Source organism: Colletotrichum orchidophilum (assembly GCF_001831195.1).
Source record: "Colletotrichum orchidophilum strain IMI 309357 chromosome Unknown Scaffold_134.1, whole genome shotgun sequence".
Lineage (NCBI taxonomy): Eukaryota > Fungi > Ascomycota > Sordariomycetes > Glomerellales > Glomerellaceae > Colletotrichum > Colletotrichum orchidophilum.
The window spans coordinates 29,153-56,014 of record NW_019173090.1 but is presented as its reverse complement, the minus strand read 5'-3'; the positions used below and the strand labels follow the sequence as shown (position 1 = coordinate 56,014).

Genomic DNA, 26,862 nt, shown 5'->3' with positions numbered 1-26,862 from the left:
ATCGGAATTGGTTAATGCTGCGCATCTTGAGGGCCAATTCTTCAGGAGACACCTCGCCGTAGGCTACCTGAAACAAACAACCCAAGTGTTAGCAATCATGCGCGTCACGAGATAATTGAAGTAGAACAATTCATTCACGAGAAGTTCAGGCACTTGTGAAATCAACCCCTATGCTAAACCCTACTGGCTCGTAAACACTGGTCCGCAATCGTGCCCAGATTGAAGCCGCATCCGAGTCCACCAATGAGAGAAAGAAGCGACTATTTCGCGAATTGCTCCCATGATGCACTCATGCATGGGCTCTCCTGCGTGGGGGTTTTAGGCAGGATATTTCAGGCAGGAAACCCTAGCCATTGACGATCAACCGTCAGTGCCTGTACGATGAAGGTTGAATCATTGACGACATTGCTCAGGGGCGCGCCCTGCCAATGTTGTCAACCAAGGGCGCCAGGGAAGAATATAGTGCAGAGGAGAGGTACCTGATTCACCACCTAGGCAATTGGTATCGACCACCGATCAGCGCAAATGGTAGGCCGCACATCGCCGCAGCAGCCACTTCCAGGCTCCTGCCGCCGAGAGGAAAGTGCCCACCGCCCGCCGTACTTTAGTACCTACCTTTTGCCTTGAACAACATTTAGGTTCATGTCTACGCCTTAAGTTAAATGATGCCTTTTTGAAGGAAACTCCGATTGGAAAATGAACCTTTTAAAAACACAAGTTGATTCCCATTTCCTCAAAATACGCGACTCGCTCTTCATTGGAGCGCAGACGCTCAGACCACCAGCGAGATCGCTGAGCACAACGGGGTGCAGGGGGTAGGTGGTGAGATCCATGTTACGGATTAAACATTGATCCGTTGCCCTAGAATTTCTCGGTCAGTTTTTCTCACCCACAACCGAAATCCACTTTTGAATTGGGGAAAAAAGTTCGTGAAGTATCCAGCGCCATCTCAATCTGTCAATCTCTCTCTCCCTCACCACACCACTACAACCAAACGCAGGATCAAACTTCTTTGCGTCTTCACAACCGTCCAAAATGGCTCCTCAAGCAGTACGTACATGACACCGCTTTGCTGTTGGCCCAGCCCTCTCGAAAGAGAGGGCGGCGGCGTGAAACAGTAGGCTAAAGTCATTCTTCTTATACAGGCGATCAAGCGCACCGGCAAGGGCAAGAACCAGAAGGTTACCAAGAAGTTCATCATCAACGCTTCCCAGCCCGCCTCCGACAAGATCTTCGACGTCGCTGCCTTCGAGAAGTTCCTCCAGGACAAGATCAAGGTTGAGGGTCGCGTCGGCAACCTCGGCGACCAGGTTCAGATCTCCCAGCAGGGTGAGGGCAAGATTGAGATCATTGCCCACAATGAGCTCTCCGGCCGCTACCTCAAGTACCTGTAGGTTTTTTATCCTCCCTGGCACCAGCATTGGCATCGCCCCAAAGAGCAGGTGACTGACATGTCTTCCACCCCTCGCAGGACCAAGAAGTTCCTCAAGAAGCAGCAGCTCCGTGACTGGCTCCGTGTCGTCTCCACCTCCAAGGGTGTCTACGAGCTCAAGTTCTTCAACGTCGTTAACGACGAGGCTGATGAGGATGACGAGTAAACGGTTTCAATGCATGGGTCAGGTTACTTGGGTCGGCATGGCACTGGAATTTTGGCAAGGTTAAAATGGAATACCAAAAGTTAGCACCTACGTGTGCTTGTTGATCTGCCACACACTCTCTCCTGGCTTTCGTCATTGTGAACAATGTATACTGTGAGATGCGATTCTGATTTCGACTCTGGGTATCCTGCTGGCTGTCTAAGTTTATCGGCGCCACTCGTACAAACGTCCCCGTCTATAACTGCCCACACGTCTACTCGGGTAGAGCCCGCATAACGCCCTCGAATGCCACCAAAGCCATGGCATTGGCCGGGAACGCCCTCAAGAAACACGGTAAGAATCCGCGCCAGTAGCCCTTCCACCCGGTCTCTCTATACACTGCCGCCGCCGCATCCTTCCACCTCCTGAACTTGGGCGTGCCGTCATTGAGCCCGCCACCAAGGGGATCCGTCATGATGCGCTGCTTGATCACGTCCGACGGGTAGCTCGTCAACCAAAAGATCTGTGCGCTCAAACCTCCGGCCCAGAAATTCACCGCCGGCGCGCTGAGCTTCGTGTTCTCCTGAAAGTACTTTGAAAAGACATCGTAGCTGCCCCACCAGCAGAAGAAGAAACCTCTAAACAGCAGCGTCGCGCTGAGGCCGTGGTAGACGCCCTTCACTCCGTGATGTGTGTACATCTTGCGCAGGCAGTCGACGGGCCCGCTGTACAGCCGCTCGGCCTTGTTGGCGGCGTACTGGATCTGCAGGCGCGCCTTGATGTGCTCGACTGGCGCCGCAATGAAGCTGACGGTGCTGCCGGCCAAGACACCCGCGATGCCGTGGCCGTATGAGGGCAGGTTGTCGACGGTGCCGACGCGGAAGAGGCGCTCGGCGACGACGCGGCGGTAGACTGTGAGCGAGCCCAGCATAACCGAGTCCATGAACATCCAGCCCACCAGCGGAGGGGTCGCGCCCTTGTAGAGACCTGGGATGCCTTCATTCCGTAACGTTTGGCCGAGGCATTGCAGCGGGCCGCTGAAGCGCGAGGCGTCTGTTGTCTGGAGGCGGACTTTGATTGTGTCGAAGGGGTGGCCGACTTCGCAGTCTCAGTATTTGAGAGGTTTGAGGGGAAATTTTGCAAGGCGATTCGACTGACCTGTGAGCTTGGCGATCCCAGAGAACACTCCGGCAACGAAGCCCTTGTAGTTTTTGACAGCCTTCTTGGGCTCTTCCCTCACGTCTGCCGCTATGATGTCTGAGTGAGGGGCACTCGTCGAGACGTTGCGCGTGGCAGCCATCGCATGCAGGTGAAAAAAAACTCCAGATGGTCCCGTCGCAGTCGGGCCAAAGTGGTCTCCAAAAGACCTTGTGTAAAAGAATTCAATCTCTCCTATCGCGACTTATGAGACCTTATACATAATCCATCCCACGTAAGTTGGGCGGAGCGACGTCGTGTCTCGACCTCATGAATCATGAAGCTCGATTCTCGCTAAGCAAAAAAGGAGCCAATTCCGGGGACGTGGGAAGCTAATAATCGCATCGAAGCTCGTTCTGATTGGTCAGGATTGGGTGCATGGCGCGACCCTGGCACCGGGTTTCCTGGAGGGACTCGGTCTCCATCCTCCACGGGGTTATCGGGGAACAAAGCCCGAACTTTTGTCGCAAAGAGCTTCGGCCTTATTGCTAAAGTGAGATACGATACGTTGGTGACAACTGAGATGGTTTATTTTGTGCCTTTGATCGTAATACATAGTCACACCAACCTGTCATTGCCTGTAGGCGGTGCCATGCCCGTCAACGAGCCTTGAGCATCAGTCTTCGCAGTCTTCAGACCAATATAACATGCCCTCATCAAAAGCTTGGATGGTAATTGACGCAGATTAGGCAGCTCATCTGGTCTCTCACCTCAGCCCAACTACAGTCCCTGAAACCTGACTGTTCACAGAGATGAGCTAGTGCACGATGGTAGCTCGAGGGTTCCTACACACAAAGCCTTTTCCATGGACGTTTCAATAGTAAACATCGGTACAGCAGACTCTTCCTATCCAATTTTTGCAAGCCCCTCTTTGCTTGACGAGAAGCCCATTACGTTGGTGACATGGAAAGCATCGTCATCGCAAAATCTTTTGAGTCGAGGAAGATTCTATCCAGTCGATCCAGCAACGACTGAGCGAGGGACATGCCACATACTCTGAGAGGGATTACTTGTAATGAGAGAAGTTTTAGATAATAAAGGATGGTTCCAACACATCACAAATCCCTCGAAAAGGCGTCAGCAGCTCAGCAACAGACCATACATGTGAAGCCTTGCAGTCCACGTATCATTGAGTGTTCTGAGGGCTCAAAATCTGCTCATAATTACCCATCCTTCTTCACCGTGTGCAAGGAAATCTTGTATGCTGCTTACGCTGCTGCGGGGACTGGGAGTTGTCACAGCACCCAGTGCAAGAGTGCATATATGGCAGACTTGAGCTAGGGAAAGCCAAGGTTCCCCACATCAAAACTTCTCATAGCCAGAGGAAGCGATGCAGTGCAGAGGATAGAACCACTTGATGTCCAATCATTAAACCCAGGCGTGTATTCGTGAGTCACGCAAGTCACGGCAGACAGGCGAGACAGCTGCGCGACTGAGACGTGATTCTGGGTATCCCGATTGATGAATTCTGAGAGCAGGTCGTTATCGTACAATCTATGTATTTAAAGGGCTTTGTGGTTGGATAGAGGTTGATGCAATAATGCAGCTAAGGTACCTAGGTAAACCTGCAAGCTAGGTACGAGAAATCAGGCAGGGGTCCAGAGCTTCCTGACAACCTCGACCCTCGAGCTCACCGGCGCTGACGTCACGTGGATTTCACCTTCACCCGAACGCTTGCCCATCCCACCAGACGCTGGAAATCTGGTAACCCGTTCTACAGTACCACCCAAAGTTCACCCAAAAGTCGCAAACCCCGCAACATCGCGACATCAACGCAATCGATCACCATGAGAGCAATTTACGCCTTCCCGGCGACACTGGCCCTCGTCTATCGAGCTTGGTCGCACCAGTCCCTGACCCCCGCAGGCATCGCCGCCGCCGTCATTACAGCTATCGCGCACGCCTATCATCCGTGGAATCTGCCGTTCGCGCTGCTCTGCACCTTCTTTCTTGCTGGAACGAGGGCCACCAAGGTACGACCAATTCCCCTGCCGCGCAGCGGACTTTCAAATGCTGAGTCAACTTCAGGTCAAACACGATGTCAAAGCACAGTTGACGATGGCCTCGAGAGGCACATCGGGAGGTGAAGGAGCACGCACCCATGTCCAAGGTTGGTCCATTGAAATCCCCAGGTATATCGGCATAGCAGGCCTAACATCTGCACAGTGTTCGCCAACTCGCTCATGGCCTCTTGCCTCTCCCTCCTGCATGCATACCAACTCAACAAGCGGAAGGACGCAATCCTCGACACGACAACTCCGAACCCCTCAGGCACACTCTGCTTCTCATGGGGCGGCGATCTACTCGTGATCGGAATCATCGCAAACTACGCCGCCGTCGCCGCCGACACGTTCAGCTCTGAACTGGGAATCCTGGCCAAAGGAGAACCCCGCCTGATTACATCCCCCACCTTGCGCAAGGTCCCGCGCGGAACAAACGGAGGTGTTACACCCCTCGGCATTGCTGCCGGCGCGCTCGGTTCCATGATCATCGTCACGGCCTCCATGGTATTCCTCCCCCTGTGTGGGGACGACAGCGCCGGTAAGGTCGGCGGCGGTCTCGGCGCATGGACGACCCAGCAGCGATCAACCTTTATGCTCGGAATGACGCTCTGGGGCGTCCTCGGAAGTCTTCTCGATAGCGTTCTCGGAGCTGTCTTCCAGCGTTCCGTAAGAGATGTGCGGACTGGCAAGATTGTGGAGGGCGAGGGCGGCACCAAAGTTCTCCTCGCCAGCGATGCAAGCGATCACGCGGACAAAAACCAGAAGCGCGCCACTGTCAAGGCCGCGGCGCTTCATGGAGAGGGCAAGCGCGCCGTGGCAAAGATGGAGGAGAATGCAGGCGTCGACACTCTAGAGACCAGCGACTCGAAGAAGAGGTACGACCCCGAGGACAAGCACCGCAAGCCCACGATGGGTGATGCCAAGCCTTCGCGGGTTGCGGAGACTGGGTGGGACTTGCTGGACAATAACGACGTGAACTTTCTCATGGCGTTCACTATGAGCATCGGCGCCATGGGCGTTGCCAGCTGGTACTGGGGAATCCCAATTGAGACGATACTCGACCTGTAGACTAGTAGTAATACATTGCCAAGTTCAGCACAAGATTATTAGAGGTGAAACACAATGACAGAAAGTCTTGTACGGTCAAAGTTCACATGCGCCATGTAGGTAAATGCGTTGTTGTAGTGCCAGTCAAGTGTTCGTTCACCGACCGTCTCTACAAAGTCAAGATGTGTATCGTCCGACCTTATGTGTCGTCCTACCTTACATACAGTAAACGTGTTTGGGCTTTTTGTGTTACGGCAGGTGGATGTCACGCATTGCCCACAATAACGTGAATTCAAACACGATTTTCTTATCATAACAAAATAAAGGTCCTCACTAAAGTCGCAACTTGGTGTCAAACCGCTTTGGATGGTCGGCCGGCCGATAATATATTAACAATATTATAGAAATAGCAAAAGAGTTCACTCCCCTCGATGCTGAACTGGGGAGCTACATCTCTGGTGCACATGCTGGGATAGTTGATGGTCGTCGGGATAGTCGTCGATGGTCGTCGATAGTGGTCGTCGATAGTAGTTGTCGGGATGGTCGTCGGTGGTTGTCGTCGAGGTAGTCGTCGATGGTCGTCGAGGTGGTCGATAGTAGTCGTCGAGGTGGTCGATAGTAGTCGTCGATAGTAGTCGTTGATAATCGTATGCGTATGCGTATGCGTAAACGTGTGCGTATACGGTGACGGCGATAGTCTGTCGAAAATCGGTCTGGCGTGAGAGTGATTCGAACTCGTAACCCTTAATCCCTGGCGATTCACCAGCGACAGGTTCCCAGAACCCCCATAGCCATGGGCGCTCCCCTTTTCGCTGGTGACAATTTGAAGAGGGTTTTTTCACTAAGTAAGGTATCTAGATTGGAAGCCTCTCTCGTTTGGGATAATAGTGGTGGGGGAGGCGGGCGGTGTGAAGGTCGGGATAAAATGAGGTTGAAGTCAAGCTGAAGAGGAAGGCGCGAGGATGGGGCACCCGGGGAGCCACCTTCCTCACTCCTAGTGAACAATCGTGCTACCAGCCATCTGGAACCGATTGAGACTAGAAGGCAGATATCCTGACATAGGTATCCCTCTGCTTACCTACGCTCTGGCGATATCCTCCAAGACCCTCGTAATAATCTCAAAGTCCCTCTCGACATCAACCCGCCAGCTGCCCACCGCCACCCTTACAGCCTGTCTCCCCTTCCAACTCGTCCCACTCACGTAAACCTCCCTCGTCCCATTAATCCTACCCACAAGCTCCTGATTCAACCCTTCGTTCCTAGCCCGGAACAACACGACCATGTGCGTCTCCTCCATTTCCCAGTCCCCCTCGGGAAGCAGTTCATATGCCTCAGACGCCCGGATCCACGACGCCAGCTTGCGCGCGAGGAGAACCATGCGGCCCAAGATGGCGGCTAGCCCGCTCCGCCCTTCAGAGCGGAGAACCGCATAGGCCGGGAGGGCCCTGAAGCGGCGCGAGTTCTCGAGACCAATGTTCAGGGGCGAAGGGATGGCGGCGGGGCCGGAGGAGAGGTAGGCCGCGTTGGGGTTCGTGAACACGGAGGTCTGGATGGAGAGGGAGCGGCAGAAGAACATGCCACAATCGTAGGGCTATTTGTTTCCACCCAGCATGAATCAGTTGTCCTGCCTCAAAATCCAGAGGAAAGGAGAGGGGGGGGGAGGGGGGGGGGGTAAAAGGGGATTGTCAACATACCACGTTCAGAAGCTTGTGTCCATCGACGGTAATGCTGTCCGCAAGCTCCAATCCAGAAGCCATCTCTCTAATCTTTGCGAATTCCGGCTTTGCCTCTAAAGCTCTCGCAAAGATGCCAAAAGCTGCAAAATAATCACCGTCAGCAAGATCACGATAGACACACACACATACACACACACACACACACGCCCCCTCTCTCGCCGCCACGATCATGCAGATAAAGAAAACTCACCTCCATCAACGTGAATCCAAGCCCCAAACCGATCCGCCAACCCCCTCAACCTCCTCATCTCCTCCCACCCGCCCGTCGCGAACCGTCCAGTATTCACCTCGCCCGCGCTCACAGCAATGACGCTCGCAACGCCCTCCCAGCCCAACGCCCTCTCCACAGCCTCCAAATCCAACCTCCACGGCTCGTCGTCGCTCAGCGGAAGCTCCCGCACGCTCGCCCTCCCGATCCCGACGACACTCGCCGCCTTGAACAGCGAACTGTGTCCCATACTCGTCAGTACCTGGATCTCCTTCACACCAGCCTCAAGACACGCGCCCAGGATGCCGCTCTCCCCGACGTTGCCCCCCCGCTTCGCAATCACAGCCTCCCGACCGCACGCCAAACCCAGTACATTACTCGCCGTGGCACCCGTCGTAAATGTCCTCCCCTTCCACACCTCCTCTTCCTCTCCCTCAATGCCTCCTCCTCCATCTCCTCCAAGCCTTCTGCCTCCCTCAAGCCCCAACACATCAGCAAGCATCCCCAAGGTAACGCTCTCCACCTCAGTCGCAACAGTCTGCTCGGGCAAATGCACCTGAACATTCTGATCCAGCGCCGAGACAATATTATCCGCCGCCTCGGCCACGGGCAGCGTTCCGCCCGTCACGAAGCCGTAGTACCGCCCGCTGCGCGCCTGTCCGTTGAGACCGGGGACGATATCGTCAAGGATGTGCGTGAGCGTCGCTTCGGCGCCTAGCGGTGCGAGGTAGTCTCCCTCTCCCTCCGCACCTGCACCCGCACCGTGAGATGGTCGCCGGGGCAGGGACGCCGAGGCGGCGGCGAGGGACGTCGGGGAAGGGAGGGTGGGGGCCTTGTCTCCGTTCGGGAAGGCGGCACGGAGCCGGGCTTGGAAGGCAGGGGATGGCATGTTGGATTTTTTTTTGGGGGGAAGGGTGCAGGGGTTACCGGTCCGGGAATCGAGCGGAAGGGATAGAATGGGTCAGGTGGTCACGGTTTGTACGGATCAAACAGCCGTTGTATGGGCTTTTGGGCGCGTGTGTGATGCAGGTGACCCCCAAAGAAGAGTCTACGAAATGCTCGTTGTGCAGGTACAATGGCTATATGCAGCATATGGCCCGGGATTTGAGTCCAATCTTGCGCGGTGTTTGAAGCTCTTCGCGTCTCGGCGGGCTTTTGATTTTCGGTGAATCCTACCGGAATCCTACCGAAGGCTCGGAGCTACGGCATAAAGCATGGTGTGGAGCCAATGGGGGGCGCCGGCGTGTAGTGCTGCCAATATTGCCCGGGAGTTCCGATTTCGGCACCATCAGGGCCCGGTGATTCTCGGCCGTGTCCTTTCGAGACGCCTTGATATTCTCCTCGAAAGGGAAAACCGTGGTGGGGTTTTAGGTAGAAAGCCACGTTTACGGGCAATTTCAAAGTCACAAAAGAACAGATGACACACAAAGTCAAAAATGTAAATCACAGAAGAGCATTGCTGAACCTGCAGGGAAGAACCCTCTCTGCCATGTGGTGGGACAATCCGGAGGGCATCATGGCATGCGAATTCTGGCATCGTCTGAATCGATAGTTATCTTACAAAAAAACCGAAGAAGAAAAAGAAGGTCAGGTATGTACAAGAAGAACCAAGACCCGGGGCCTTTCACATGTGCCGCGCGCTTAGACTGGCAAACGCGTCGGGGCTGTGTCGCCCGTTTGTCCACTGCATATCCGTAAATGCCATGCTCTCACGGCTGACACCCGCCTTGCGCGGCCCAACGACATCCGCGACGGGGGCCATCATCGGTGGTGGCGACATGGCACCACCGCCATTCATCAAAAATGGGTTTTTGCTTCCTGCTGCCGCTAGGGATCCGCTTGCCGCCTGTTGGCTCTGTTGCGGAGGTGCCGCGACCTCGGCGTGCGCCGGCTCCTGCGTCTGCGCCTGCGTCTGGGTTGCAAAAAGCTGAGGTGCCAACTGCGGCTGATTGTACAACGCCAAAATCGAAGCCTTGTCTGGCCGTTGAGATTGCTGGGGCTGCTGTTGATACGCCGCCTGTGGTGCAGGAGCTTGGTACTGTTGTTGTGGCATCTCTTGTTGCTGGAACGGGTGTTGCGCCTGCTGCTGGAACGACTGCTGCACCGGTTGCTGGAAAACGTGTTGTTGCTGTTGCTGGAAGGGGTGCTGTTGCTGCTGTCCAAAGGCTTGCTGCTCTTGCTGAAATGGTTGCTGATACATCTGCTGCTGCTGCTGCTGCTGCTGCGGCACCTGCTGTTGCCCTGTTGCTTGAGAGCCCAATTGTGCAAAGAAGGGATTGCTACTCTGCGGCGTCATCGTCTGTGGAGAATCCATATAGAAGTTTGATTGTGACTGCTCGGGTATCTGGCCTAGCGAAGGCGACTGGATTCTCGTTGGAGATCGAGTGAAAGGGTTGTTTGCAAACGGGCTTGACGATGGCCCCGTGTTTACTGCAAGGTTTTGTTGCTGTTGAGGCTGTGCCTGGTTCGTAAAAAATGGATTGTAGCCCGTTGCTTGCGACTGGATAGGTTGAGGATATGTCATATTACTATTAAAGCTCATGGGATTGTAGTTCTGCTGCTGATGATGGTGCTGCTGCTGCTGCTGCGGTACGGGAGGCGTCATGGACTGCTGGTATATCTGCTGAGGTTGAGCAAACGGCTGGGAAGCCGGCAATCCGCCTGTGTGGTGCGGGAAAAGCGGTTGGGCGGGTGCGAGGGACATGTTGCCGAAAGCCTGGTTGATATCTTGCTGCTGCTGGGTTGGGGCTCCGAACGGGTTGTTCGCGTAAGGGTTCTTATTCTGGAGCGTGCCGGTTGATTGGGAAGACTGAGGTTGCGGCGGCAACATGTCGAACGGGTTGTTGCTAGAGACTGTCGAAGGTGACTGGGGGTGGTCACTGAATGTCTGATGCGGCGCAGACAGCCCACTAGATGTCGAAAGGTTTGCATGCGAGCGTGTCGCGCGTAAAGAGCTCTCGCGAGGCCCTGTTAAAGAGGGTGACTGCCTGTCGCTCTCACCCAACCGCACTAGAGTCTCGATAGAGCGCTCCAGGTTTCCGTTCACACTCTTCAGCACCATGGCATTGCGTTGGCCGTCGGAGAACCCCATGTCCCTCAGACTCGCCAATTTTCTCTCTGTATCTTCCTGCTCGTACGACACGCTCGCGCCAAACACTTTGGACGGCTTGTTCGGCAAATCGCTGGGCGAGGGGCTTCGCGGCTCTCGGGGACTCGACATGGTGTTACGCAGTGAGGAATCCTTTCTCAGGCGGGACGATAGTGGGAAGATTGACGAGGCTGATCTGAACCCAAACTTTCCCCCCGACTTTGGTGGCAGCGGCGGGGGAACGCCTTCGTCTGACAGGCCCGGGTGATGCTTCCTCGCAGAGACGGGTGTGTTGTTGACGTATTTGGTACGGATGAACCGTTCCATCGCGGAATCAGCCTCATCGGCATCGACGGGTACGGGCGGCCTCTTGTTGTCCGGGTTATAAATCTGGTTGGATGTGACATTTCCGACTTTTTTCATGTTCTACGGTGCTTTGGTCAGGGGCAATCGAATCTCTACACGGGGTATGCATTGACACAAACCTCGACCTGTTCATTGGACCAGCTGTCCATGCTCAAGGACTTCACCTTTGAGATATGGGTTCCCAACTTTCGATGGATAGCGGCACATCTCATGCAAAGAAACACGCCCAGCTACAGTCGCACGTCAGTCTCGCTCGTCAACGGTGGCCGTCCCATTCGAATGGGAGTCGTATGGACAGGGCGCATGGGGGAATCGTCGCGCTTACACTCCAAGAGGCCCATGCTGCGAACTACTGTCAGTATTGGCCCACGGTCTGAGCGGGAGAGCACAGTTCGACTTACCTGGGTTCCGCGCCTGACAGTCGGCGCACAAGTTGTTTCCCGGTATGGACTGAACCAGATCGTGAAGGACTTTTTCGTTACGCGCCTGCTGGCGCTTGCTCAGGACACCGGCCATGTTTGGGTCAGGTAGGTGCTGTATGCAACGGTGGACGTTGGCGGCAGTGTCGTCGGGGCGCGGTTTGGCGGTTTCGTGGGAAACAAGTTTGGGTTGGACAAGGCGCGGGTCGTCAAGATCGGAAGGCAGATCGAGGGGTTCTTTCGGGCCAGCCAGGGGCGGCGGCAGGTAATTGGACAAAAATATGGGTTTAGGAAGGGGTATTAAGAAACAAGGAGTACCATGGAAATTATGCACTGGGGAAGAGGGAGCCCGATGTCGAAGGTGGAAAGGGAAACGCGACGACAAACATGGCCTCAATCATGCGTGGAGGAGGCTGAGGAAATGGACCAGTGTCGGAGAGTGAGACGGAATGAATGGGATCGCTGACGGCGGCGAACCAGGCTGCATTCGAGAAGGGAGCAGAGAATGCCCGTTGTCGACTTTGGGATCGAATTGTTTTAGATGGTCTCGGCGCGTGATGGAGCAACAAAAGAATGCCCTCAGTAGTGAAAGACGACGGGACGCTCCACCTGTGCTGCCCGAAGTGATGTGGTCTTGGAAAGACTCGCTTGGGTGCCTCCGGAAGTAGTGCGCGACTCAGGAAAAAGGAGAGATGATCGACCTACAAAGCAGCACCGCACCAGATGGCATACAGGTAGGTGCAAGAGGGGAAAGCGAAAGGTGGAGTCGGCCGTCTAGCCCAAAGAGGATAGTGTTACTGGACCTTGGACTTGGGAAGGGGGGGGGGCGGGCCGGCCGCCAGGGCGGGGGGGGGGGGGCAGGGGGGAGAGCGAAAGGGGGGGGGGGCCGGGCGCCAAAGGGGGGGGGGGGGCGGGGGGGGGGGGGGGGGGGGGGTTTAGGCCGTCGGGACCTCAGGGGCGCAGGCGATGGGTCTGGACAAAGAAGCCTGCCGCTTCCCGGTGATCCTGCGAGAGAGAGCGCGAGCGACGCGGGCAAAGAAATAAAAAGAAATAAAATAAAAATATCAGAGGGGTCAGCCGGTCCCTGGTGGGCTCTGGTGGGTTGAACTGGCAGCGTGGGAGGAACGCGTGGAAGTGGATTCGGGCCCTCCACGCTCGGCTATCCGCGAATAACGGCCCCGGCTCACCTCCCGTCGTGACCTTGGGCATGTCGGAGCGTCTAGTCTATTGGTTCCCGTCACGGGCAGGCAGGCAGGCCGCAGATTGAGGAAGGGGCCGACATTAATCCGGTGGTGCCGCGGGTCCGGGTGCTGCCGAGCGCAATCAAGCCCAGGTGGGGCACGGGATCTCGGGGGCCCGTCGACGTCTCTGATTCGCCTGACGAGTAATAAGGAGAGGCCGTCTACGAATACCAGGTACGAATTCGAGTGTATTTGCTTTTTGCTGTTGTCACGCACTCACTTGTTCAACTTAATCGACTGCATCTGCGAGTTACACCTGCTTGAGTGCCACTCGCAGGTTCTGTTTCCGACGCTGCGGTCCTGCCAGATCGGAGCGATCGTTTCAGCTGCTGCACGTCGCCTTGTGCAACCGGCTCATAACGGCCGCCAGGCAGTATGACTTGAGAGGCTGCCGTATGATCTCATCCGTCACCTTGACAATTGTGCCCCGAGACCCATCTATCTATCTGCTTACATGGCTCTTTTCCCTCGGCCTACGGATACCTTGCCTGTTCAGTATTCATGCTAATACCGGGCCAACGCAGCCTCATACAGGGTAGGGTAGTCAGCACGGCAGCCATCCGACGCGGCCGAACCAGGGTAGTTCGAGGATGCTATTGTGTGTCTGGTAGATGAAGTGCGGCTCATGCGGCCAATCAGCCAAAGTCATCGGATGCGCGTCCGCGATTGCCGGCATGCCACCATTTCAGAATCCAAGGCCCTCGGAGCCTATCCTGTGACCGTTTCAGCGCTCTGTTCCTGCGCAATATGACGTGGGTGAGTGGGCGTAAGGAACCCTTATGGCGGTGCAATACGAAAAAATTGTTTGGAAGACGTTCGCGTAGTGACCCAGGACTGTGGAGGTCCATAGGAATCAACCTTTATCTTGCTATAGCCTATTGCCCTGTGCAATTTGTATCGCAAACTGGGCTCTGCAGCATGTCAAACTCGAGTTGGTCGACAAGGCTGAGAAGCCGAGCAATAAATGGGCGGGGAGGTGGCGCTTCCATCCTGTACTGGCGTGCGACTGAACGGAGATATAGGCTAACTTACCTCATAGCTGGCCCTCGGTCGACAAAAGTGACGCGGGTTGCCGTATCGCATTGTGTCCGTTGTATTGGTTCCCGCTTGTATCCGTATACTATCAGTAAGGTAGCTAGCTGTCTATTCGCATCTCGTCCGCGTGCAGCTGGCACATGCTTGACATGCAAGTTCCATCACTTTACCAGTCCAACGGTCCCGGCGCTTTCGTTAGCGTAAAACAGCCCAGCCTCAACGACAGAACATGCTGCTCCTCTACCGACCGGGCACCTGCCACCCTGCCCTCGCCCGCGCGGCCGTCCGCGGCTTGCTCACCACCGCACAGCCCATTCACTGTCAGGGCCAGCCAGTCACACGCCTCGCTTTCTTTTTCTGAATGACGTCCCGCCCCCAACCAACCGTCCAGCGGCCGGGGTGCACCTGTAGCGTGGGTGAGGGGCGAGGTGTGGCTGGGTGGTCTGGGGCTGCCGCTGCCGCTAAGTGAGGTGTCCAAAAAAAGATGTCCCACACACTGAGGTGCTATTGGGTCCGGTTCGCGTACACTGTTTTATATAGGTACCTTAGGCCGTCCCTTGGGGAGCTCACCCACTTGGAGGTCCTGCAGGCTGCAGCAGCTCTACTCTGTACCTCAGTCAAGGGTGACATTTGTTTCTCCCGCAGCAACCATCTCTCTTCTCTCCCTCTCATCCCGTTGAATTATTCCCAAATCCCCTTGCCCTCCACGCCATGCCTTCTCAATAGCCTTACGACCTGCACTGGAACGAGAACGCATACGGCCCCTCACTTTCCAATTCTTTTGCAAAATCCAGCGACAGCTTGAGCTCCCGTACTAACCCGCAAAAATGGCGGGCATTGAGCAGTTGGAGATCCATAGCAAGGTACGTGAGTCGTCATTGTCCCCGGCCTTCCCCTTACCCCTCCGCCGCCGCCGCCTTTGACCACGGGCAGCAGCGCATCTTGAAGCTTCTCGATGCTGACAGCTTGCTCCTAATAGTCCTATATTGTGCGTTGGGCAAAAGTCGATGAAGGCCATACAATATCCTGGAGTGTCCAACCACATAAGAAGTCCATGTACGTCCCTCAATCCCTTCCCCTATGTCTGTCTGTTTTTGCGTCTCCAATTCCGACACGTGCTTACCACTCGCCGAGGCAGTAACTTTGGAATCGTGAAGCACCCCGGAGCTGCCGCCGCAGGCCTCATCACGAATCAGAACGACGATGCCGCCACCCCTGGCTCCTTTACCTCTGGCGTTGCCGAGCCCAAGAAACCCTTTGCTAAGAGAGATTCGAGCACCGCCGAAGAACAGCTCGCCAACAAGGGATTCATACCCATAAAATGGCGTGGGAAATGCGATGCGGATAAGGTGTCGACCGGTACATGGGATGTGCCAAAAGGCCAAGGCGGAATGTTCGGTTTGGTGTTCGACAACACCTTCTCGAAGCAGATCTCCAAGACGGCCACCTTCGTCCTTCTCACCTACCCGACCGGCGCACCGCCGCAGACCACAGCCCAGAACTTCCCGAATTTACAGGCCGGAGCGAATGCCAGCGCTAGCAAGACGAGCCTGCCGCAGATGACCGCTGTTACGTCTGCTTCTCAAGACAGCCTTCATAGTCACGTTGCCGCAGGACGTCCGACTTCAGCTTCCGGTCGCAGCGATGGAAACTCCAACTATCACACGGGCGTTCTTCACAAGAGACGGAGGAAGAAGGGCCAGGGTTATGCGCGCAGATTCTTCTCGCTGGATTATTCTTCCTGCACTCTCTCGTATTACTATAACCGCAACTCCTCTGCACTCCGTGGTGCTATCCCTCTAAGTCTGGCTGCAATCGCAGCCGACGAGCGCCGCAGAGAAATTAACATTGACTCGGGCGCCGAGATCTGGCATCTGCGCGCGTCCAATGCCAAGGAGTTCAACGATTGGGCTAAGGCCTTGGAAAAGGCGAGTCGCGCAGCGCGGGGCGTTGAGGAGCAGCAGCCCAACACACTGAACGCTCGAGCAGCGTCCTTGAGGGTAAACACAACGTATTTGAAGCCCACGCAGTCGAGTCTGGAGGAGGATCGCGAATGGCAGCAGGTTGAGACTCTTGTCAGTCGCATGGTCGGTACCAGGGACGCTTTGCGTCGTCTAGTAAAGGACATGTCGAATCAAAGGCCTGTCAGCATGGCTGCTTCGACGTTCTTGTCGCCAGGCAGTACCTTGGACGAGGAACCGGATGGCTACTTTGTACCTCCTGCAGCGACTGAACAGCCGCAACGGCGCCCGTTCTGGAAGCGCAAGTCAAGTAACGCTACCCCGACGGCATCCACGCCCCAAGCGCATCACGCCGCTGCCGCCGCTGCCCTTGCCGTTCCGTCTCCAGGGACTGTCACGACGGTAATCGGCGCGAATGGACCCCACCATTCAAAGTCAAAGTCGAAAGCCTCTGTCCACGAGGAGAAGAGCACACAAGAGCACTGTGCGGCACTTCTCAACGATATCGACTCCGTTGTGACTGAGTTTACAACCTTGATTGTGAACAGCAAGCGCCGACGGTCCCCCGCTCCTCTCTCTGCTGCACCCTCTAGGAGAAGTATGGAGACAGTGTCGACAGAGGAGTTCTTCGACGCAGAGGCCGGTGAGACGAGCTCACAGATCGTCAGGATCGCCCAGAGCGAAGACGAAAGCCCAGACTCAGATGCGGATGAACGTCTGAGTGATGCTTCGTCAATCTCGTCGGCACAGGAGGATGACGCTATAGGCTCAGACGACACCAACTGCTACCCAGCGAAACCCAAAAGCTTGTCGCCATTGCCAGTGGACATCTCCGTTGACAGACGAAGCAAGATTCCGCCAGCCATGGTGCAGCCTCCCAGTCTGATTGCTTTTGTGCGGAAGAATGTCGGCAAGGATCTTAGCACGATCAGTATGCCCGTATCCGCAAACGAACCTATATCACTTTTGCAGCGTGTTGCAGAACAGTTGGAATACGCCCAGCTGCTTGACCAAGCCGCTCTGCAGAAAGAGGCCAAGGATCGTCTCCTCTACATCACCGCGTTTGCAGTGTCACAGTTCAGCACTGGCCGCGCAAAGGAACGCGCTATTCGGAAACCGTTCAACCCTCTTCTAGGCGAGACGTATGAAATGCTACGAACTGAGCAGGAAGTGCCCGGAGGTTTCCGTTTGCTCGTTGAAAAGGTCTGCCATCGCCCCGTCAGACTGGCCATGCAAGCCGACTCTGCCAGCTGGTCCTTCAGCCAGTCCCCTGCGCCGTCGCAGAAGTTTTGGGGCAAGAGTGCCGAAATCACCACGGAAGGTCGCGTTCGTGTCGCGCTTCGACTCCCCGACGGGACGGATGAGTTGTATTCCTGGACGCACGCCACAATGTTCTTGCGAAACGTGGTGATGGGAGAGAAGTACGTAGAGCCGGTTGGTGTCATGCAGATCTGCAACGATTCTTCCGGGGCCAAGGCCTCGGTCGAATTCAGGAGCAAGGGAATGTTTGGCGGACGCGGCGAAGATGTTCAGGTTGAGACGTACGGACCGGACGGAGTACACACTGGCAGCAGCCTCGCCGGCACATGGACAAGTGGTCTCCGTGTCGTCGAAGCCGGCAAGGCGGCCGGGCGGGAAATCTGGAGCGTCGGCAAGCTTGTCGACAACGCGGCCAACACGTACGGAATGACCACCTTTGCCGCCGCCCTGAACGAGTTGACGGAGATCGAGAAGGGCAGGTTGCCTCCCACAGACAGCCGACTCCGACCGGACCAGCGTCTGGCCGAGAAAGGCGACCTCGACCAGGCCGAGGAGTGGAAGGTCAAGCTGGAGGAGGCGCAGCGCGCCCGCCGTCGCGTGCTGGAGGAGAAAGGCGAGGAGCACAAGCCCAAGTGGTTCGTCAAGGTCGGCCAGGGCCCGGAGGGCGAGGAGGTGTGGAAGCTGAGGACGGGCAAGGACTCGTACTGGGAGGAGAGGTCCAAGGGGACGTGGAGCGGGCTAGAGGAGATTTTTGCTGGCTAGAGACGGCGGTGAGGGCACCTAGAAAAGTGAAGCGCGCGCGCGCAAGGCTTTTCGGCGTTGGGGCGGTTTATCTAGTCCCCCCCTCCTATTCGAATTCTTCTTCTGGAGTATAATGGCGATTTATTCGAAGATTTATCAATGAAGGCGCGTTGGCGAGCTAGGATGAGAAAAGAATAGCTGTCAAACTTTTGCGCCTGTGTTCGAACGCACGTGAGTTGCATTACGTGGTCGTCGTCCCCTTTTCCCCCAACACCCCTATTTAGGAACCAGTTCTTCTACATGTGCGGCATGACTACTGGTCAGTATCAATCCGCTCCGGTTTGCAGAGGAAGTAAGATCTGTGAGAAAGGTTAGACTGGCAATCACTGGAAGGCTTATATCCATATTCTTAGTCAGGTTTGGGAAGGGGAAGAAGTAGAAGATGAGTTGCGACTTGCAGAGTCTATTCCGTGATTCTGCTAGCTGCCATCGCCCAATCGGACTGACCGCGCTGGGAGTGGCTAGGCGAGTTGAAGATCCCTGATGTCATTGGCTTGGAATCGAAGCAGGTGATAAAACTCCTTATGAAACCAGTCATCACATTATTCCACCCCAGGTCGGGTCGTGGAGCTTGCGCACAAGGGCTGCGATGAGACAATCCGGTCACTTCACACAGGTACACCAAGGGAAAAGGAGAGACTGATCCAGTAGTATCAAGTTCATAGTCTAACGGACTTGACCCAGCACAAAACGGCGTCAATTACTTTCATCTGCACTTGTTGGTGCTGATTAGTAGATGCGTTGACCTTTCAACAACTTTACCACGGCCGAGAAAAGAACGCATCCGCCTTGCTTTCGCCATTGTAAGCCTCCCCCCGGCGGTCCAGGGCGCCGACGCCCAGGCTCTTCTTCCTTGGTTCTGCCCTCAGCCCCGGGTCCTACCTGCAATTTGAATTTTGCCAAAGTGGTTGAATACGAGGCCGACAGTTGCCAAGACGTAAGGAGAAATCCGATAGAATGTCTGGAGACTCCATTTACATAACTTGCGTGTTTCGAATAAGGCAGAAAGGGCAGCCGAGCTGTCAAGACTCATTGATTAATCGGCGGGACAGGTAATTGAGTCTCTTTTCCAATCGCCTTTGAGTAAGTGACATTCGCCATCTTCTTTTAACGCCAAGGAAAGCTGAATACACAGAGTATCTGGGGTTTGAGTAGTTGGCTGGCTGAAAGGAGGTCTTTTCGAATTCGAACGTTATGTGTAAGAGTAAGGGAGTTGCAAAGTCTACCATTCAGGCCTTTCTTTTGCATCCAGTCATCATTCAATAGTAAGTTCCACAGCCGATAGCTACTGTCGTGTCCCCAAAGTCAATGATCTCCATCAAAAAGCGTCTCTTCCTCGCCTTCCTCATCGCTGCGATCCGGGTCAGCGCCACTCCGCGGCACAAAGTATGACAAAAATGTAAGTTCTCAAACCACTTGCCTCGAACTCCTTTACTGCAGCAAGAAGAATCTTCAAAGATGAGCCAATCTAATCTTTTGGGGTTTGTCCGCGATATGAATTTGCCAATTGGCCCCTGTCAATGCAGTGGGTGTCGAACTACAGTCCCTCGGGTCAGGATGGCTGCTATGTTCTGTGCAGCAACAAGGTTAGTCTGGGGCTAGAGTTCTTTCTCACACCGGAAAGACTCCATTCGAGTTTTCTCGTTGATTAGAAGGCATTCGGCTAAGGTTGGGTACAGTGCTGCACTAGCTGTGGAAGATGGATGGCGAACGGTGCCGACTGCGAATGCTTCTGTTAGAAGATTGGTAATAGGAAGGCGAATAATGAATTATTTAACGCAAATTGTTCGGTTTTCAACTATATAGATCTCGTGTGCCGCGAAAGCGTCGTTTCAAGCAGGCAGCAAGAACTCAACATCACCAGGAGATAGTCGTCCTGCACCGGTTCATGGCTTTACCGCAAATACCGCAAATTGAAGCTTTTCATCCCCTTCTCGGCGAAATTTCAAGTCTAATTCTTAAGGATGTTCTTAGTTGGCTTCCAAGTCTCGTTGTCTTGACGGGACTTGAAGTAGGAGTGTACAGCTTCCTCGACAGAAAGACCGAGCGAGACGCGCCAACGTGCTTTGTTTTTGCGACCGGTGGATATCTTCAGACAGCTTCGCGATCTGATACTGGAGCCTGTAGAACTGGAAAGAGCATCGCTGATCGGAGCTCGCCATAATTCACGGCCGAGGAATCGAAGTATACTAGAGGATACTTCACAGGTCAAAGGGGGCCCAGGAAGCATACGTAAAGCTATTTAAAAAAGAATTCAGTCCTTCAAGACCTACTGCGCGCGCCCTGTAGCTAAACACATTCAATTTGGCGATCTGACGATAGAGACTTTTGCAACTCACCACCCACCACGCAATCGTCTATAAACTCACAACCACCGCCTTTTGGTCACGACAACCCATAAAATAGTGAGATAGAGCAAAATAGAAACTCCTCGACGGGGAATTGAACCCCGGTCCCCTGCGAATCGCTGAAGATCAATGACAAGCAGATATCCTCACCACTAGACTATCGGGGATGTTGTTGAAAGCAAACTTCTCTCACGATGACTATGGCCGGCGACGACCCCACAACACACGTCGTACCTGACCTTGAGTGGGGAAGAAAAGAGGTTTGATTGAGCTGACGAATGATTCATTAGAAAGACGGAGAAGAGAAACGGTAGGATATCCTGGCTGATAGGAAGTTTGATCTCACGGGCTATGTAGGAAGTAGCTGCTACGCGTCATCATCAACATCAACTCAATCATTTCAAGACCTTCTGATAACGGAGAGCAAATAAGCAGTCGAGTTAGTAACCTGAGTCAGCTCAAATCTTTTTTCCTAATTTGATGAGAATGACCTGTCTTTTTTTACAAGAAGTCACCTTCACTGCAATTTCTATCCCCCAGCCCCGTTCCCTCCTCTTTAATGGGACGAATTCAACTTCCATAGCAACATTGACTTCCGCGAACTAGACAACCTCTCCCTAACTTAGGTGATAACTACTAGCAAGGCGGGCTACGTCAATCCTTGGTATCACCAATCACGCTCGATATCCAAGAATCTTCTTCATCATCAACCGGTGGAGACGAGGGCGCTCATATCCATGCCATAAACATTTCCAACTATCACGTTCAAGTTCCCTAAGGCTTTCACCTCGGGTAATCTTCAACTGCTAATACTCATTCTCACTCGAACGTCAGCTGGCTTACTTCACTTCATACCTCAGTTGAGATGAAAGCGGGCGTGCAAAACCAAAAAAGGAAGAGGGGGAAACGATTACTTTACCCTCACGAAGCGATAAGACCAACTAGATCAAGTCCTTCTTTCCACCTTGGCATCACTCCCAAGGCCAACAGATTTCAAAGCACTACAAGCAAATCAAATTTCGCGGAGACTGCCATCATCAGAGGCGAGGTCAACACCCGATATCACAACAGACTGGATAATGCCAACTTCGTCGCAGAGCGTCAAGAGAAGGTCGCCATTATACTCTTGGATGAACGTATATTCTTAACCTCCCACACCCCCACAGAGCCGAAAATGCCACCGGGATACAATCCTGATTTGAACCCTGCCACAGAACTGCTCAGAATCGTAAAGGACAAATCGCCGACTCCCACCAATTCTGCAACGGCATATCAGACCGCATGCGAAACGGCAAAGCCTAGATCCAACTTCTGGGACAGCAGTCAAATTTCCCTCTCCGACTAACTTCAATCTCCAAGCAACTCACGGTAAGTTTGGATTCCGGTCGCCGAGATCATTCCAGCAAAGGAGCTCCGTCAGGGGACACACGTCATCGTTATGTTAGATGGGATGAACACAGAAGCTCGGACTATTCAGCCAGCTCTGGTGCAAGGTTCCCCTTGGTCTTTTGATGTATTTATTTAACCTTAACAGGATTTTGAGCTTTTCTATTATAGAATTCACTTGGAAACCTTCTAGTCAATGAGGTTGAGAGGTTCAGATGATGGGATGATGGTGTGTATGTGTGTGGCGGTGCAATCACGAGCACACATATGATGAAGAGCAAATTCAAGGCGCTGAGATTTTTCGTAGTATGGTATTGCACATGCTGTTAGCTATAATCCACATCAAACGAGGTATCTGTATCAAATTCAGCAATCACGCTGCGGAGATGGGGACTTTCTCTCCGTCTTTGTGAGGTTTCGGGAAACTTCAAGCCAATCTTACCTTGGTGTAAATCTGAGTTGATGACGAGTGATCTGTAGCAGATGTCGTCACGAACTGACAGACTCCATCCACATATCGCTTCAACGAATTGATTCCAATAACTCGGGAAAGATTGACGGACCTGGGGCTGGTCGACACATCTCCCAGGTACGCCTAAATTAAAATTAGGTTTAAAGCCACATGTTACAAAGTAAAATCTCCGAATAGACGAACGAAACGGACCCACCAAACTCTGAAGTCAAAATGGCAAACACTTTAGATCCGACATTTCGATAAAGCCTAACGGAAACTCAATCCATCGAAGCTCGGTTTCGCGAGAGGTGACAGGTTCGTCGACAAGGTTGAGTTCTCATGCACCAACCCCAGATGCCGTCAAAGTCTCAAGTCCCGACCTAGCTGACAACCTGTGGCGGCCGACTGCGACCAACCCAGCCTTCTCGATTTCTTCTGCTTAAAGTATGATGACCAAGTCCTTTCTCCAGAGCAAGCACGGTCGACGCAGACCTCGTGTTCGGGGCAGGGCCCAATAGCTCGACAACGCCCGCTCATCGTCCTCTTGCGATAACGCCGCAGGTCTCGGCGGACGCATGAGCGGCCGTTACGGAACCCGTCGTCTCGGCGACAAGGTCTGTCGCCGTGGTGGTGGTGGTGGTGGTGGGACTCGGGCAGACTATACCAGAAGAACAACATTTGCGGACCCATATCGTATTGCGCAAAAAATAGGCCGAGCGATGCTGAAGGAACTGGGTTTCAGATAATTCGAGAACCGGACTTTGTGGGGTGCTTTAGTGTTGAGAAAGAACTAGTTACTCGGAGCACAGAGTATGCGTCGTGATCCAAGCGTGACGAGGAGACCCCAACCTCGTGGGTCGCCAGGTGTCAAAGCAACGCTCGAATTACCAGACCTTATCTCGGAGAGGTTGACAGCAACTAAATACTGTCGTCTGGAGACATTTTGAAGTGGCACTGTCTCCTTTCGGGCTGGAAACTTTTAGTCAAAAGGGGTCGGAGCTGTGAGGCGTCCCTTGCGGTGTCCAAGTCTTCGGATGGAAAAATTCGGCCTCCATGGAGCGGAATTTCGGAGTCCTTCGGTGCCGCATTGTCGTGTCAAGAATAATTAGCGACCTGGTGACAGTAAAACAGCAGGAAGTGAAGTTTCATAGCTGTATTATCGTCGGTCAATTTCGACATAGAATTAATAAAACACACTGAAGTGTCGAGGACTCGGACCTGGGAGTGGGGCATCCGGGGGTTGCTCCGGATCTCCACATTTCCGGGTCAAGGACTCGGCGGAATAGTTGGAAGGTGCCGATCGGAGCGGAGACATGAAAGCGCCGCTCACAGGTTCGGGCGATGATCTGAATGAGGCGACAAATTTCCAAATTGAACCAAGACAGTAAGCGCCACAGCTGGCCCTAACCAAAGCAGCACCTAGAAAGTTGTCAGCCAGGCCTCCGACGCGTTTCAATACCCATCGCTCGTTGGCTGCATCAATCAAGGTTCTGCATCCCCAAGGCCGTTGAGGAACGAAGCCGTCAGCTGGCGCTCTTCCTCGCCATAGTAGGGCAACGATCAGCTACAGGTATTCCAGTAAGCTGAGTGTTGAGTGGACCGACTTCTCTTTGTTGTCAGCCACAGTGATGCGGACGGGGACCAGGGTCTCCTGCAAGGCTCGGTGAATGATAGACGCTACGGCGAGATGCTTCGCATCCACCCACTCACGAGGTAAGGCTTGGCCGCTAAGCGGCGCGCTCTGCAATATTTCCGTGGACGTGCATGCACGATGCTGAGGTGTGCATCAGGCCTTTGGGTTGCATCTGCGTCCGGATATTGCCCACAAGATGTTGTTGCCTTCAAAGAGGAGATTTGGAGTAACTCCACCAGGATAGCAAGAATGCTGGGATATGTCGGGCTCGGCATTTGAAACAGGTGGTGTCCAGGGTGGGAAATCGAGCTGACCATATCTCTGGATGCGAGGATGCCAATCGTATCAGAATTCAGCGTCGACTGTTGATGAGCCATGAACCATCAAACTAGCCGAGGTCTTGTATGCGTCAAATTGGCACAGAATGTACAATTTGCTAGCTGCATGAAGGGCAGCAATCTACGGGCGCCTGGCACCGACTTTCTCGAGCCACGAAGATGTGCTACAGCATGAATACCGCTTTTTCTCTTGACTGGGATCAGATGAGGTACCGCAGCTTTGGACTAGCCGCGTTGGAGGGACATATATGCTATTGGATACCAGATCCTACCACCAAAGGTAGTGGTGTTCTGCTTACCCAGGCTGAACGAACGACTCTAGAAAAGTTGCACCCATCTATTCAAAGACCGCAAGTAGTGCCCACAGCCGAAGCTCGGAGAGCCGGAAGAAGGAACCAAGCTCCGGCTGGTCAGGGCATGCAATGAGACAGAACGGGCGAAGCGGGAGACAGCGTCGAGCTAGACAGTAATACGGACAGAAAAAGCTGGTAAAGCGCAAAGAAGGGTCAAGACGAGACATTCTGTCTTCTATGATCCGTGCATATGTGTCGATAGAATCCCACTGCTAAGGAGCTCAGCCTCTTGGTGAGGTCTGAGTGAACCAGGCGTTTCCCCGATCCTTCCAGCTCAGCTTCGCCTAGGCTCTTCCTGTATGCAGGCTTATTGACGCCTCCAAGGCAGGTTTGACGTGTTCCTTAGGGATCAACACAGGCAAGCCTATTTTTACATGCATTGCAGCAAGAGAACCTTACAAGGTCTCGCTCAAGCCAGCAATCTTCGTCGTGCCATGGTAGTACTTCGACCACCTCGACATTCGCAGCACAGTTCTAGTAAACAGTCGCCGCGGCACTGGCCCGCTTCATTGAAAGTTGTTGGCAGCACGAAACTGGCCATCCGATCTGATAGCGGAAGCGGTGGGCAGGTGTGTCTTGCAGGGACGGAAACCTCTAGGTGTGCCGTTCGGACCAGGCCGGCGAGCGGCAGAATTCCATGCTGTCAAAAAGATTAGCCAATCCAGGGCGGATTTCACAGTCGTCAAGCCGTGAGTGGACCGACAGGCCTGACTACCTCGGGGCTCGAGTTAGTCTGCTGGCCAGGGCCAGGGCCATCTCATGGCAAGCGAGGTCGCGTTTGGCGGACAATCAGATGGGTGGGCGATCTGGGACAAGGATGTCGAAGGAAGGTGTGTTGCAACGGTACCCCAGTACATACTGCAAAGTAGTGATGCGGGTGCCAAAATGGTGGTCGCAGCTCGCCTTAGCCCGTGATGGTGTGGCTTACGGGCCACCTGAAAAGCCAGGAGACCGTCTTGCTGGACCGCAATCGTGTTCGGTGAGGTGGATGAACGCATTCCACGGTGACAATAGAAAGGAGAGGCGGCGTTGCAGTTGCAGACGGCAACCCTTCTGCCGGTCTCACTCATGAACTGTAAGCAGGATCAGTAAGTGGACATGACTACCTTGGGATACCTTAGGTGACGTCGAGAGGTGTGGGCGAGTTCAATGCGTGCAAATACAGGGCCGGCAAGCCTACAAAGCACGCCAGAAGCAGATGAAGTCTGTGGACTTGTCATTGCTGTCAAATCGAATGCCATTCATTGTTCCAAGAGGTTGAAAGCTCTAATCAAGCGACCCTGGCTGTCATTGTAGGGCCAACGAGGCGGACCGCGCGGGGTGGCTTCAGGGGAAGGGATTGCGGTCACCGGACTGAACGGCCCGGAATCTCGGAGTTTTCTGTTGAAAACGATGCCAGTCCTACGGTAACCTTAGGGTCAAAGAGGCCAGTGATACGCAGAGACGGGTTGATGAGGCAAGTTGCCGGCGACGAAGGTCTCGGACTCGGACTCGAGGAGAGTCAGTCTGCAAAGGCCGGACCCGTCAGTTTGAACGTCAGGGTCGAGTCGAGTTTCATGGACGAGATGCCACCGACTGGGATCTTCGGCTGGCAACATGTCGCTTAATGGTGCCGTGGTCGATCACTGATCTTTGAAAGATCCCCGGCCACTATCCCTGTGTTTGCGGGCCTGATCGCGACGGTGTTCGCACGCAGTTGAGGCTCGTCGTTCCATTCCCCGTCTTGGTGAGTTGTAGTGGGACGGCATAGGCAAACGGACTGCAACGTGAATCTGGTGCTAATGCAACTAAGAGAGGGTCGGCCGGCCCAAGGAGGACCAAGCCTCTTGGGCCGACGGTAGGTGCAGCTCCAAGCTGCTCCCCAATGCTATTTTGAGGGTGGGAAAGGGGAATAGGGGAGGGGGGCCCTTCAGGTTGGAGGGGAATACGACCCCGCCAGCGCTAATGCGGGAGGAAATTTCCCATTTCAGGGCACTAGGCTCTCTCCAAAGCCAAAGTACAAACAGGTACTACCTGAGGTAAGGCTCTCTTCCTCAATTGTACGTACCCCAAGGTAAGTACCGCCAAGAGCCTCAGGCATAACCATATCCTCCGATACGTACCTTACCGTTACCCGTCGTCCCAGCAGAGTGTTTCTTCCAACAACAACAACTCTCACCTCACTCGAACGCTTGGCACTGTCTTCACCCATCCACGCTCACACGTACGATCCCGGCCTCTCACTGCTTACTTGCGCATGGGCCAACGCCAGCAGGGAGAGGCAGCATGACTACAGCCATTGTGCATAGTTATTCCCTGCCCTGTTGGCAGCGTTGGCTTTACCGCGCCGTTGACCGTCTCCCACCACTCACACTATCGTTGGACCAAAAAAACTGCTGGCGATGATGTGCAACACGCCAATCCTGATATCC

At 54.2% G+C, this 26,862-nt stretch overlaps 7 protein-coding genes across 7 annotated transcripts; 4 read left to right on the top strand and 3 right to left on the bottom strand.

The window, feature by feature from the left end:
• Positions 1 to 1,035: 1,035 nt before the first annotated feature.
• Positions 1,036 to 1,598, top strand: CORC01_11817 (ribosomal L22e family protein; the record flags this gene model as incomplete). Its single annotated transcript, XM_022623439.1, has 3 exons — positions 1,036 to 1,050; positions 1,146 to 1,390; positions 1,472 to 1,598. 3 exons carry the CDS (start codon positions 1,036 to 1,038, stop codon positions 1,596 to 1,598), a joined length of 387 nt encoding a protein of 128 aa, XP_022470043.1.
• Positions 1,599 to 1,851: 253 nt separating this feature from the next.
• On the bottom strand, positions 1,852 to 2,877 carry CORC01_11816 (uncharacterized protein; the record flags this gene model as incomplete). The annotated part of the gene is made up of 2 exons (XM_022623438.1): positions 1,852 to 2,675; positions 2,736 to 2,877. The coding sequence occupies 2 exons, from the start codon at positions 2,875 to 2,877 to the stop codon at positions 1,852 to 1,854; spliced, it is 966 nt and encodes a 321-aa protein (XP_022470042.1).
• A 1,684-nt stretch (positions 2,878 to 4,561) lies between these two features.
• Positions 4,562 to 5,845, top strand: CORC01_11815 (integral membrane protein DUF92; the record flags this gene model as incomplete). The annotated part of the gene is made up of 3 exons (XM_022623437.1): positions 4,562 to 4,747; positions 4,803 to 4,884; positions 4,941 to 5,845. 3 exons carry the CDS (start codon positions 4,562 to 4,564, stop codon positions 5,843 to 5,845), a joined length of 1,173 nt encoding a protein of 390 aa, XP_022470041.1.
• A 1,057-nt stretch (positions 5,846 to 6,902) lies between these two features.
• Positions 6,903 to 8,657, bottom strand: CORC01_11814 (pyridoxal-dependent decarboxylase; the record flags this gene model as incomplete). The annotated part of the gene is made up of 3 exons (XM_022623436.1): positions 6,903 to 7,415; positions 7,519 to 7,640; positions 7,751 to 8,657. The coding sequence occupies 3 exons, from the start codon at positions 8,655 to 8,657 to the stop codon at positions 6,903 to 6,905; spliced, it is 1,542 nt and encodes a 513-aa protein (XP_022470040.1).
• Positions 8,658 to 9,392: 735 nt separating this feature from the next.
• On the bottom strand, positions 9,393 to 11,738 carry CORC01_11813 (UBA/TS-N domain-containing protein; the record flags this gene model as incomplete). Its single annotated transcript, XM_022623435.1, has 4 exons — positions 9,393 to 11,282; positions 11,342 to 11,452; positions 11,548 to 11,564; positions 11,624 to 11,738. 4 exons carry the CDS (start codon positions 11,736 to 11,738, stop codon positions 9,393 to 9,395), a joined length of 2,133 nt encoding a protein of 710 aa, XP_022470039.1.
• A 3,006-nt stretch (positions 11,739 to 14,744) lies between these two features.
• On the top strand, positions 14,745 to 17,900 carry CORC01_11812 (oxysterol-binding protein; the record flags this gene model as incomplete). Its single annotated transcript, XM_022623434.1, has 3 exons — positions 14,745 to 14,780; positions 14,897 to 14,973; positions 15,056 to 17,900. 3 exons carry the CDS (start codon positions 14,745 to 14,747, stop codon positions 17,898 to 17,900), a joined length of 2,958 nt encoding a protein of 985 aa, XP_022470038.1.
• A 7,619-nt stretch (positions 17,901 to 25,519) lies between these two features.
• CORC01_11811 (uncharacterized protein) lies at positions 25,520 to 26,058 on the top strand (the record flags this gene model as incomplete). The annotated part of the gene is made up of 2 exons (XM_022623433.1): positions 25,520 to 25,526; positions 25,748 to 26,058. The coding sequence occupies 2 exons, from the start codon at positions 25,520 to 25,522 to the stop codon at positions 26,056 to 26,058; spliced, it is 318 nt and encodes a 105-aa protein (XP_022470037.1).
• Between the last annotated feature and the right edge of the window lie 804 nt (positions 26,059 to 26,862).